Genomic DNA, 13210 nt, shown 5'->3' on the forward strand with positions numbered 1-13210 from the left:
TCAACTGCAGAGATTTTATTGAACCAAATGTGAATTTTGCAAAACAGACTCACGCTCTCACCTTCAGTCACAGGAGCACAGTGTGACCTGGCCATGGCTTTAATTTTTAACTGTATCACTTCAGCATCACTACATCTTAAGTTGTATTTATAAATTATTGCATTATAGGAAATTAAAGATTCAAGTGTGTAGATCCACAGGTTTGGTACCAGATTTGTGTTTAGACCAAACCAGAAAGCTGGTCAAATGCCAGAGTAGGAAATAACTTCATTTACCAGTAAATCCACAATGACTCCATCTTTGCCACCTAGAATCTTTCTCTGTCCCATTAACTACATTAGAGCCAAACTTTACTAGCATCTGATTTCATTTCCCACTCTAGAGGGTTCATCTGATCACATAGTGAACTAACTCAGCCTTCCACATCACAGGCCTCGCTTTGCCCAAAATAAGACGAGACCCATTTAGTTTGAAACTTGCATTGGCAAAGAAAAAACAAAAACAAAAAACAAAACAAAACAAAAAAAAATATATAGAAAAATGTGCCATTAAATAAAACCAAAAAACACATTTCTGGGTGGAGACGGTTTTACAATCTGCTTTATGAACCGAGAGCAGGCAGCTGAACATGTAAACACCAGTGGGATATTGAAACAGACTGAAAAGAGGGTAATCACTTATGTTGGCCAACCCCCTTTTCCCATCCTCCCATCTGCAAACCTGGTTCTTCTGACCCACTTTATCAGTTAACACTCATGTACACAACCAGCCCCCACCCCATTCCCCATGACACCACTCCACTCCAGCATATGGAGACTCATCGTTTTATTGAAACACCTTGAAGTACAAAACAAAAGTTACATGAAACGGTGCCTCCTTATTGTGGCACAAGACCTAAAAAGAAAAAAAATTAAAAAGGAAATAAACAAGGGGGAAAAGGAAGGAGGAAGTGTGTGAGGGGGGGGGTCATCACCACTCATCCCTGATGTTGTGTGGAGCTGCAGTGGTGTGTCTTTGTGAGAGCAAGCCTGCCCCCTGGTGTTGTAGGGGGGCGGTGGTGTTACAGAGTCCCATGTTTGTAAGAGGTAATTCACGTGTTAGCTAATAGGAGCTGGTGGGGCTGCAAGGGGAGAGAGGGGGGAGGAAGAGCAACAGCAGCACATAGGAGGGGGGGGGGGGGGGAGAGGGGTTTAATGGCCTTCCAGGAGAGATGGGAGAGGGCTGATCTGCAGCTTCTAGAAGCCGTGGACTTTGAGCTGCTCCTCCTTGGCCAGGTCAATCTGCAAAGAACACACAAGAGATTTGATAAATGGAAACCAGCTCTGCCACATTCCCCAAGTCAGCAGGAAGACACCACTGTTGAGGCACACACCATGGTCTGATTTTTCCTAAACAATACAAGACCTACCTCAATGAGGAACTGGCAGATATTCTTGCGCTGGTCTCCCTGTAGCTGGATCACTTCACCATACTCTGGGTGCTCAATCACTGTCCCATTGCAGGCAAACTTCTGTTATGGTCAAGAAGAGAAACAATGGGTCAGAGTTGACACAGCCAGAAGACCACAGAACAACTTGCATTATTACTTGATAAAACCTGGCAGTCTGCCATCATATCGGAAAAGTATTTACTGACAACTAAGACAAATGCTAACTTTGGCAACCAGAAATGCCAAGAGGAAATTACAGTAGTGTTAATGCCAGTCCCTCTAGACGATACGACAGCAGTATAAAAACGTATACTGTATTTCAACCCCAGACCCCACCCCAAGGTAGTACCTTCTTGAAGGCCTTGACTAGCTTCTTCTTGTCATAATCGGCGGAGATGCCCTGGACAGTGGTGAGGGTCTTCCTGCCGTTCCGCTGTTGGATTCTTATGTGGATGTAGTCCTCTGTCCCGGCTGGGAGGCGGTCATCACCCTTAGTTGCATCAGCAAAGGGGTCTTAAAGGGAGAGGGGGTAGAGCAGCATTGTTAAAGCACAAACAATGAAACACAACCTAATAAACACATAATATGACACCATCTCATAGACAAATATTGATTATACACAGCTCATTATTATAAGCACATACTGTAACAGTTTACATTATTGTATGCCTCATGCTCCCCTTGTTCTTAGAACAATGCTACCAGTCAGTTAAACATCTTCCCTGTGTTTTCATCTGGCAGATTTCTCTGGAAGTGTCATATTTCATATAATGAACTGCGCAGACGTACAAGCTAAATATACAGCTTAGCAGCTTACTGAAGTCGAGCAGCGTTTGCAAGCCACTGAGCGGCACCTCTAGCCAGCGAACAGGGCCGTGTTCGGCATAATAGCAGAGTCATGACAAGGTAACTTAGGTTCTCACTACAGGGATCCGACCCCGACCTGATCTTTAACTAAGTGAAATAAATGTTATTGCGATTTTCCAATAAAAATGCTATTTCCTTATTCAAGCCAACGTATCTGAAGAATAAGCTAACACGCTAGCAGCAAAAACTGAGGCCTAATGGCGGCCGCTTTTAACGGTAGCACAGGCCAGCTAATGATCAAGTCAAAGAATCCAAAATATTTAATATGTAAATAAGATGCCGAACCGTGAGTTAGGCATTTACGTTAAGCTGGCCACTCATAGGAACAAGCATAGTAATAAATAGTCAAATCAGCTACTAAATAAATCAAACTTCGACGCAAGTTAAAGCTTAACGTTAGCTTCGCTAGCACTCGCCCTTCCCCCACCTTGTCTCTGTGTTCGGTTCGATAAAAACGACTTACCAAAAGTTTGGAGGTTCTGGATAGCGGACATACGATAAGATTTGCTTTCCTTTCGGATAATAACTTGGTTAGCGAGCGGTTCGTCGGCTAACTTTGACTTTCTGTCGTTCCTGGTTTGTGCCTTTTCGCGGGGAGGACGCTTGGTTCGGCTTTGGCTGCTCACACAAAATGGAGCTCGTCTAGTCCGTAGGACTGGAAAACAAGCCTATATAGCCCCGCCCCGAAACCGACGTCAGCACGTCGCTGACGTACGATTGGGACGCCGCCGGCAGCCACGCCTTATTATTTATAATATTACTGGAAAGGTGACGTCACCATATCGGAATATAGTCATATTGGCAAAGGGAAAATTACCAAAACACATTAATGCAGTTCAATAATATTGAATAACATTAATTTTTAAAATTTTTTATGTTCAAAAATTTAGTTTAGAGAAATGAATCTATTGGAAACTTCAGACCCTCTGCTCAGAGATGTCAACTTCCTGTGAATAGGAATGGATTTCTTTGCCTCATATTACATAAATGGGTAGATTAGCAGATGGGCTACTGGGAACCCGAAGGGTGGGAGATGGGGGGTGGGGGTGAGGTGTGCGGAGCCTCTATATGAAATGAAATGTTAATATTTTTTGTTTGAAAGTCATAGGTCTGTTTAAAGTAACAAAATAACATGAAAATGTCAATAAAAAAGCACAGGCTTCACTTGTCTGTGCCCAGGGCCCCACTGTATATTCAGAAAAGAATGTGGGACCCAGTTTGTTCTGCTGAAATAATGATGGGCAGAATTTTGTTGTCTACATTTGAGAGGGTGAGAGGTCTTGGGGATTAATTGATGTTGTGCTCTGTCAGTGGTTAGGTGATCAAATTCTGCCTGAAACTGTTGTATCTGTTTGGTGTAATTGCATGTTGTTTGCCCATGTCATCATGGACATTTCAGCTCTTTTACTTATTGAAATATAAGAGATATTTCAATATATAAGCCATTGTAGATAAGCTTTAAAATCTTCCCACAGTGTTCATCTAGAAATGTTTTGGGTGATAAAAGATGATCTAAGGTGTAATTTTAGAGATCGTTTAAACCCTCTCTCAGCAAGTAGCACTGATGAGAACTGCCACTGTTTTGGAGCAAAAACGTTTTGCCCAGGTCGACATTAACACAGGTGGGAGCATGATCCAAATGACTATGATGAGGTTTTCCTCTCAGGTCATTTTGGATAAGAAGTAAAAAATCTATTCATGTAAACAAGTGGTGAACATGAGAGAAAACTAACCTAACCCTAACGAGTCCAGGCAGGTGGTAAATGCACTCAATATTTTAACACAGTTATTCAGGATGAAGGGTCTATTGGATTATCTGGGATGGCTGAGAAATTAGATATAAATTGGGTATTGTCCCAGTTCAGGGCATTAACATATCCCTTATGTTCCCTGAGGTAATCACAACGACCATTTGGGTCAGACAGCCGGCACAAATGGAACATTTCTGTGAACGAGGGTAGCTACATGGCTTCTACTTTAAAGTCAGAGTGAAATACGTGATGCAACATCTGGAAATTTTCCATCCATATTTAAATTCATCCGTAAGTACACCAGCACAGTTATCTGCCTTAAAACACGAAGCCAAATGAGTATATCTGGATCAGTATTCATATGTTAAGGTCTTTTGTGCAGCAGTTTAATTCTTTTTGAGTGATTCATTAAGTATAAGACCAAGATAAGGAGCAAACCTTAAATACTTTTTAAGGGTGCTTTGTGGTTACTGGCCCCAGGAAACAGCCTGTTTTTATTTTAAGGAAACCTTAACTCTGACTTTTACAAAAATCTTTACTTAAGGTGTTTTGTGTCACTGACCCCAGATCTTTAATTAAAGTCATATTTATCTACCATGACCACATGGGAAAAAACATTTCATCATACAAAGGGTGTGACTGTGGCGACCGGACCACTCCAGCAATACTCCAAACTACTACAAACTACTACAAACTACTATCAAAGATGCAAAGAACAAGAGTCCAGTCAATGACGTTCTGTAAAATTAAACTTCTTCTAGACGTTACCTTCAGTTTAAATCACCACAGTCTCACAGTCGTATGCAAGACCCCACCCCCCGTGGAAAATTATGTATATCGCAAATTTATGAAGTGAAAAAAAAAAGACCCTGCAGCAAATAGTACACATGAACTGCTCATGCAGTTACTTCTTCTTTCATAAACCTTTCATTCCTTCCCTTTGGCAGGTTTGGATGGTTGATCATAAATATACATACATTCAATGAAAACATAAATAAATAACTAATACAAACAATAATAATATTTGACAGGCAGTAGAATGCAGATAAAAGATCACCAGCAAACAATCAAATGTAAATACACAGGAACAAATATATAAATAAAAATTGACCATAAGAAATATGCTGTACATGCATAGACAGTGGGTTTTGTCAGACATTTGCTGTTAAGTGTATGTGATGGACTTGATACGATACAAGTTCATAATCATTATCTATTGTTAATATGGTCCATGTCGTTAACATCGTCACGTCTTCTTTAAGATTTGCCTGATGTTTGTCACTTCTGTCATTAGCAGGATGATGGAGGGGTTTTCAGCGGCAGCGTTATCAGGCCGGCTGTGGCTGTGGTTCTCTGTATCCACAGCTGCAGCTCTTTTTTGCTCGGAGTTACTCCCATTGTTGTCATCAAAAGTCACTTTTAGTTGACTAAGCATCAGGTGGTTAATCATAAGGAGTTTACAGTCAAAGCATTTTTCATTGTACAGTAATGGGGGGGGGGGTCCTCCACACCACATCATCCAACCAGAAGTCCCCCGAAGACCTCAGATTTAACTTCCTCTGTCCACAGCACGTTTGACTTAAAATTACTCGTGTCTTATCCAGATGGTTTGCAGACCTCAGATGTTGGCTTGTCTGATGAGGTCTCCTCAGTTTTCCTACGTCGACCCACACCCTGTTTCTTCAGGCAACGCTGCACAGTGGAAAGGTGCACCATCACTCCTGTGTCAGCTAAACCCTCCTGCAGGTCCTTCACAGTCATGTGGGGGTTTTCCTTTGCCTTTCTGCCCAGAAGATGTGCAGTTTTATCTGAAATCTTTTTTGGTCTTCCAGATCTGGGCTTGACTTCCACAGTTCCCCTTAATTTCCATTTCTTAATCACGTTCCGGATAGTGGAAACCGAGAACCCAAAGTGGTTTGATATCTTTTTATAGCCTTTCCCTGATTTGTAGGCATTAATCAGCTTCATTTTCAGATCCTCACTCAGCTCAATAGAGGAGCCCATGGTCGTTGATACCACGAGGTTTGCTTGGCCGGGTCAGGCTACAAAAAAGAATCAGAAGATTTAATCAATAAAAACAACTTGTCCTGAGTCTGACCTTCAACACACCAGATGCCCTGGGGGTGACATTTTGGCAACTGGCTCTCACCTGGATGACACACACTACATCAGAGGATATCTGCATAAACCTGAGTCTTTCTCAGCTTCCCTGTGTGGTGAAGCTGGATGCTTTTTGAGTCATTGAGTTGCCCTCAGTATATACCAGGCGTAGGCCTCTAAATGTATCATGTATTGCGAGTTTGAGCACTGCATGTTGCTCACCCTTCAGGCACAAAGTGCAGGGGATACTAACATGATGATCTGGTATCTAGTGGAAACTAAACAATATCCTAAAATATTAAGCTGTAGGCTAAATAAGGCTGAGAACTTATGAAAATCAAGGTGTTTTTTTTACTGAATTTACTGTGTTGAAGATACTTGTGTGCTTTCACAGTAAATAATCATATGTATGGTGTATCATGACAGAAGTGGAAGTAAAAAAAATGATCCAGAGATGATAAGAGTATTTAAATCAATACGCAAAACAATTATTAGCACTTACAGGCACTACAACTAAAACAAGCTGCACCAGTGACTCTTCAAAGTCCAGGATATGAGTCTACAGCCTGACTCTGACACACAAACAAATCCAGTGAGCCCAGTTCCCAGGTGGCCTCTTTGGCATTCTTCAACACAGACATGACTTTTTGGGAGGTTTTCCAATGTTGGATAACATTCAATAATCAAACTAGAGAGTTAATAAACTAATACTTTTATCAAAGTATTTTATACATAGTGTCAAGTGTCATTTTAAAAAATAAAAACTATACCTATATTTGATGCCTATTTAAACAATATTAAAGATTTAAAAAAATATGTGAAATGTTGTAGTATTAAATAAGGCCTAGATCTATATGAATATGTATGCACTTTAATACCTGACCCAACCACTTGTTTTGCTCCATTATTTTCATTTTTATTTTATATATTTTTTTCTTGTATATTATTAAGTTTATTATTTTTCTTTAGTTTTTCTCATTATTTATTATTTCTTCTGACCTATAAACATTCATACTTATGTTACTGCTTGCTTAGTCTTTTCTACTGTGATCTTCAGTTATCTAATGTGGCTTGTTGATTGTATTATAAAGATTGTCAATTAAAAAAAGGGCCACTTCCGTATGTGGAAAGCTTCGACAGACCAACCGAACCCCATTTTATTTTATTTTTTTAAATTTATTGTAATTGTCTCCTATTTTATTATTTGTATTTGTATGTGTGTTTGTACCTTTGTGTGAACTTTAAACAATAAAGAAAGTGAAATGTGGAAAAATAAATAAAACATAAAAAAAACTACAACCAATACGGAAGTGGGCGTGGTTTCACCGAAGCTGGGTGGAACCGGAAACGCGCTGAGGGCGGGAGTCGGCCGCAGCTGTTACCGTCACCGGTCGTGAACCGTCAGTTCGTGATTTCAGTTGAAACGCAATGATGTGAACATGGCGCTAACATCTCCACACAGTCATCAAAGTGCTGTTTTACAGGAGGAAGCGGGGAGATTTTAGCATGAAAACACTGAAGGAGCCGTGTTGAACATTAAGACGGGCGAACGAACAGCTACCGCCGGGGCTCGCCCTTCCCCCACACCCCCTCTCGGCCCGGTTTAACGATGAGACTTACCGGCAGCGACCAGACGAGAACGGCCTTTTCCCGAGCTTCACGTTTTAACGGGGAAGATGCTCGGGTGGTCTCGTAGCTTACAGCTTCCTGTTTTTGTTTTTTATACGGTTGCAACACAACAAACGCTGCTTTACCGCCGCCTGCTGGTGCGGGGGGGTGGACCGAGGCTAATGTAGAGATAAATGGAGGAATAATCTAATACAGTACCAAGAAGGGAACAAGATAACTCCTCTCAGACACTGGACCATGACTGTATCTCTGCATTGAGTTCTCCTGGTGTTTTTATGAGGAAATCTTCATGTCTCCTTGCTCCTGCTCTTCTATGAACCCTATAAAACCATTGTCACCTTCCTTCCTCTCCTTGTCTATAAGTAAATTAAGCTGAGCCCTACTATGGTTAACTTTTACCACTGTGGTTGTTTTGGTTCCTCTTGAAATGCAAAATATATCTTCCATTTAATTTCCTTTAATTCCAACATGTGCTGGTCTTTCACACTCAGTCCCATCGTTAGATTTGAATGTTTTTATCCGATTGTTGAATGTCTGTATCTTAGACTCGTGATTAACTTAAATCTGAACAATTTAATATCTTTTTTTTTTTTAAGAGAATGAAATGAAAAGCAACAGTGCAATGTCTGTCTGCTGCAGGGGTTGTATCCATATCTTATATCTACTGAACAAAAAAATATAAATGCAACACTTTTGTTTTAACTTGTGAAGAATGGGAGCAAAAACAAAAGTTGTAAAGGTTTTTCTCCACACACACACACACACACACACACACACACAGAGGGTTTACATGTCTTATATCTGTCTTTAGTGAGCATTTCTCCTTTGTCAAGATCGTCCATCCACCTGACAGGTGTGGCTTACCCAGATCCTGATTACACAGCATGATTAGTGCACAGGTGTGTCCTCGGCTGGTCACAATAAAAAGCTACTTTAAAATGTGCAGTTTTATGCTGTTTTCCCAGGGCTGTGCACAAACATTTGCAAACAAGTGTAGATCTAACATGTAGCTGTCATATACAACTTTAAGTCGCTCCACTGCAGCTTGTATTTAACTGTTCACACCAGAAATACACAGTGACACAAGAAGAGACCATTATAGTGAAAACACCAGATCTTTAATCAAAGTCACATTTATCTACCATGACCACATGGGAAAAAACATTTCATCGTACAGAGGGTGAGACTGTAGCGAAGGTACCACTGGTAGTCACAGGAGCTTTCTGGAGAATACTGGACACATCCAAGCACTCAGCAGAGCAACACGCCACCTTAACAGCTAACCAGCAATACTCAACTGCTACACAACTGCGCCTAGTGCACAAAAAAAAAAACAAGCAGGATTAGGATCAAAAATAAAAAGAGAACAAGGCTCTGTGTCTAGAGTCTGGTAAACCATGTCCTGTAAAATTAAATGATTTGAGGAGATGAGTTATAATCTGTGAAGAGTTTTAACTGACCTGACGCTTCAAACTTTACAGCCCAGTCGTTTTCCTGTGCATCATGTGTAATTATTTAACACACACTGCTAACAGAGACACCCTGAGCTGCAGCAGTTACAGCCTGTAAAACTGACGCCACAGGCCTGTATCACAAAGCGAGATGAGGATGCTAACCTGCTAATTTTGGCCTTAACTGACTCACTCACCACTGTACAGTCGATCTGCCTGACTGAACTAAACTACAACTTCTACACGTCCATAACATCTGGATAAGGACTGATTCAATAAAGTGAGAAGTAATAACAGGAAATCACTGAACTATTTAGATGTTGAAAAAAAAAAAAACTCAAACTTTTGCTGCTTTCTTCTTCGTCTTTGGATTATTGGTCAAACAAGACAAAGACTCTTGAAGGTGTCACCTTGGCCTTTAGGAATGATACTGGGCACTTAAACTAGTTTCTGTCATTTTCTATTTATTAAATCGAGAAAATACACTCAGATAATTATATGCCTGAAAGACAAAATAATCAGAACATATAACAACATTTGTCCAGTCAGGAAGAAAAGTAAATAGAGTCATTGACAATCACTGCAGGTCAGGTGAACAGAAATAAACCTAATAACATTCAGTAATAGGGGCCTGGGTAATGATCATTTTATAGTATTTTTTGTGCACTTTCGCCTGAAATGTCATTGTTATCAAAGGTCTCCGTTTCTCTCTGTTCAGACTACAACACAACCGTGGAGTTTTATATTAAAACGGGTCGAGCAGCATTTCTGAAAGTGTCTGTTTTAGGGGCTGAAGACTCTGGAGGAGAGTGGACGGAGGAGGAAACGTAGAAGAGGTGAGTTTAAAACTAAAACGTGTCAGTGTGGACGGAGCCTGAGGTGAACTCGCTTCATGATACAGGCTGCAGAGAGAAGAACATGGGCGACCTAGACCACTGCAGCACATTTATCTCCCGCACCCTCTGAACGCCATGTCTGAACACAAGTTCTTCTCCATGTTAAAAAAACTTTTCAAAAATCATAACACACATTATGAAAAGGAAATAAAATCACAGCACACTGATGTCATGAAAAAAGCCTTTCTAAGGCCAAATGAATTAAACAGACCAAAGCATGGAAGACACAATAATAACCTTTTACAGCTGGACACTTGCTTGTGTGGGATCCTGTCTGAGGAGTAATGAAGTCGTCACCTGAAACTGTCAAAACAAGCAAAAGTTAGGACAAATCCACCAGAACACGACATCAACCAGGACTGAGCCAACAAGTTTAAATCAGACTGACATGATACCAATCAGCTGTGTGTTTAATGTGATGCAGTTTGTTTGGCTGCATCACAACATGACTGACTGTCTACAGGAAGCTTTCAACCATTTAGTTCCTCAGAAGTGATCAAAGTCATCTCCACTTCTAACGTACGGTGTTGAACGGCTGTTGCACAAACAACTGATCTGTGGAGTAATACGGTGCATGTTGCAGGTAATACTGTAGTTCTATGGTTCACAAACTGTAGTCCCAAAGTAAACGGCAGTTTGACAGATAAAATAGTGAAAATATTCAAAATAAAGCAAACACTTAAACTGATTCACTTTTTTCGGTGGGTATTTTTTTAAGTGTTTTTTCCCACTCAGCTCCTGCTGCTTCTCTAAACTGAATATGCTGCAGGTTACACAGTGACTATAGATACAAACCTCACACAACTCAAATCGACAAATGACAACAACTATCACTTTAAGTTAGTGACGGTCTGTGGTTCCAGCCCAACATGGACCTGTGGGCAGCTTCCCACACACCTAACTGCTCATACTGCCTCAGCTCAGCAACAGGATGCTGCAGCTTGGGAAGGAGAGATTTGCTTTACTGTCAGGAAGAAATACCTCACCATATGTATTTACCAGAGCAGAAAAAAAAGTTTTGTTTGGGAGCAGCTGATTATTTAATACAGATTATTTTTGTTTTGAAAATCTAGCTTCAGTTTGGTCTGGTCTGGGTCTTGGTCCTATTGAGCTGCTAAAGGGGATGAACTGGACCACCTCAAACCCTGATGCTAAAAACTTAAAAAAAAAAAAAAAAAGAAACTGGGATAAACCTTAAAAACGTCTTATTGCTGGTGTAAATACGACATCTAGTCAAAACTCACCCGCTGCTCGGCTCTACGGGGATTCCCCTCCATTTTCTGCTGCTGACTTGGGCTGGCTTTTAGACCTAGACCTGGACTCTCGTTTGGAGGGTGGTGTTCGGCTTCTGGACCTAGACTTGGACTTGGACTTGGACTTAGACCTGGATCTCGATCTGGAGCGAGAGTGGGACTTGGCCTTGGTCTTCTTGCTCCTGGGAGAGTGGGACTTGGATCTGGAGTAGGATCGGGACCTGGATCTGCTGGAGCGGGATCGGCTCCGGGAACGAGAGCGACTCCTGCTGCGGGATCTGCTGCGTCTTCTGTTTCTGGGGCTGCGGGAAGAGCTGGATACATTCAGTGGGTTGAGTTATCAACAGTGTGAAAACAGCTGGCACTGAACTGAAGACACTGACCAGCAACGGCAGTCCTGAACAGAGCCACACTGATACCTAACAGACAGGTTATACAGATTTGATCAGGGCCTCCTTCATCTCTGATAAGATATTTCAGTGTGGATCAGATGACTTTAGCAGATCAGATCTCCTAAGAAAAACCAACTGAAAAGTTTGTTGTTTATCAGGACATCTTGGGTCGTGGCTGCTTGTCTTTATATATCTAACAGGACAAAATTGGTTTGCAGTAATGCACCATCAGGTCATCCCTATCCTCAGTTCCCGGGTTAATTTGATTCCTTAAGCACTTCTTTGTCACAGTAGTTGCACCGCCCTCCAAGGTGTACTTTGAAATAGTTTACAAATATTTTTGATGCATTTGATCTTTGACGAATTGTAGAGTGGATCTTGCAAAAATACTTCCACACTTAAGTGTGTTTATCAGTAGGCCAAGGCCACCCCGAATAGCCAGATTCTACAATGGAGTCTGGTTTCGGTATAGCAATACTAAGTTGCTAACTACTAGCTACGTGCTAATTCTTACCTTCTGCTTCGGCGTCCATAACCCCCGGACCTCCGCGTCTGTCCTCCTCGCCGCCCTCCACCGTAGTGAGAATCAGGGGGTCTGCCGTACCGGGCCATCTGGACTCGCAGCTCCCGTCCATCCAGCAGCGCACCGTCCATGGCGTCCATTGCATCCTCGGCGTCACGTTTGTCGTGGAACCGCACAAAGGCGAAGCCGCGGCTCTCTTTAGTGTAGCGGTCTCGGGGAATGTAGACGTCCCCTACCCGGCCATACTTCTCGAAAACGCGCCTGAGGGTTTCGGGCGAGGTCCGGTAGGTGAGGTTGTCCACTTTGAGGGAAGTCATGCCGTCGACGTCCGGCGGAGGCCTACCGTAACTCATGGCGATTAACCCGCGGGGCCGAGCAGCCTTCTTCGGTACAGTTTAAACCCTGACTACGACACAGCCTGACTGTAAGAGCCCCCACACACACGGGGTGAACTTTAACTCACCTCGTCTGTGAGATGTTTGAGGCACAATCACGAAATAAGCGACAGTTTCCAGAAAAACTCGGCCCGCCACTGCTCTGAGCCCGCGAGGTGAACTTCTTCTTCTACGGCGGAACTGAGGCGCTGCTCGGAGCCACTTCCTGTGGCCTTAAGTTCATTTCATTTTCAAAATAAAAGCGCCGAGAAGCAAACAACATGAAGCAATTTCTTTTCATTTTCATGAAAAAAAATATATTCAAATGTGTTTTTTTATTATTTCTTGGAAGGCGCTCTTTGCCCACTATTTATCTTTCTGAACTATTTCTCTCTGAGATTGAAAATCATCTTGTTTGGTTTTCTTAACTACAGCACAAAAGGTAAAGATAAAGACAGTTTCTACCTGATCAGTCTTACAATACTTATGACCAAATTTTCACATCAATGAGTGTAAATATTCTAACAGGAACCTCTTTTTTTCCT

The 13210-nt window shown here is 41.8% G+C and overlaps 2 protein-coding genes across 4 annotated transcripts; both read right to left on the bottom strand.

Annotated features, from left to right (window-relative positions):
* On the bottom strand, window positions 1-2949 carry eif1 (eukaryotic translation initiation factor 1). The gene is made up of 4 exons (XM_071466232.1): window positions 2760-2949; window positions 1779-1942; window positions 1409-1510; window positions 1-1280 (listed from the first exon to the last, which is right to left on the bottom strand). The coding sequence occupies exons 1-4, from the start codon at window positions 2788-2790 to the stop codon at window positions 1236-1238; spliced, it is 342 nt and encodes a 113-aa protein (XP_071322333.1). The 5' UTR covers window positions 2791-2949; the 3' UTR covers window positions 1-1235.
* Window positions 2950-8872: 5923 nt separating this feature from the next.
* On the bottom strand, window positions 8873-12884 carry srsf2b (serine and arginine rich splicing factor 2b). 3 transcript variants are annotated; one of them, XR_011686317.1, is made up of 4 exons: window positions 12283-12884; window positions 11368-11690; window positions 10361-10426; window positions 8873-9090 (listed from the first exon to the last, which is right to left on the bottom strand). XR_011686317.1 is itself a non-coding variant. In XM_071466212.1 (3 exons), the coding sequence occupies exons 1-2, from the start codon at window positions 12642-12644 to the stop codon at window positions 11381-11383; spliced, it is 660 nt and encodes a 219-aa protein (XP_071322313.1). In that variant the 5' UTR covers window positions 12645-12884; the 3' UTR covers window positions 8873-10426; window positions 11368-11380. The 3 variants fall into 3 exon arrangements, 2 of the variants coding, with proteins under 2 accessions (XP_071322313.1, XP_071322301.1); XM_071466212.1 differs by having other exon boundaries at window positions 8873-10426; window positions 11368-11678; XM_071466200.1 differs by having other exon boundaries at window positions 8873-10426.
* Between the last annotated feature and the right edge of the window lie 326 nt (window positions 12885-13210).

The sequence above is a fragment of the Trachinotus anak genome, unplaced genomic scaffold (genome assembly GCF_046630095.1).
Source record: "Trachinotus anak isolate AG129_WGS33_773 ecotype Australia unplaced genomic scaffold, CSIRO_AGI_Tana_v1 ptg000003l, whole genome shotgun sequence".
NCBI lineage: Eukaryota > Metazoa > Chordata > Actinopteri > Carangiformes > Carangidae > Trachinotus > Trachinotus anak.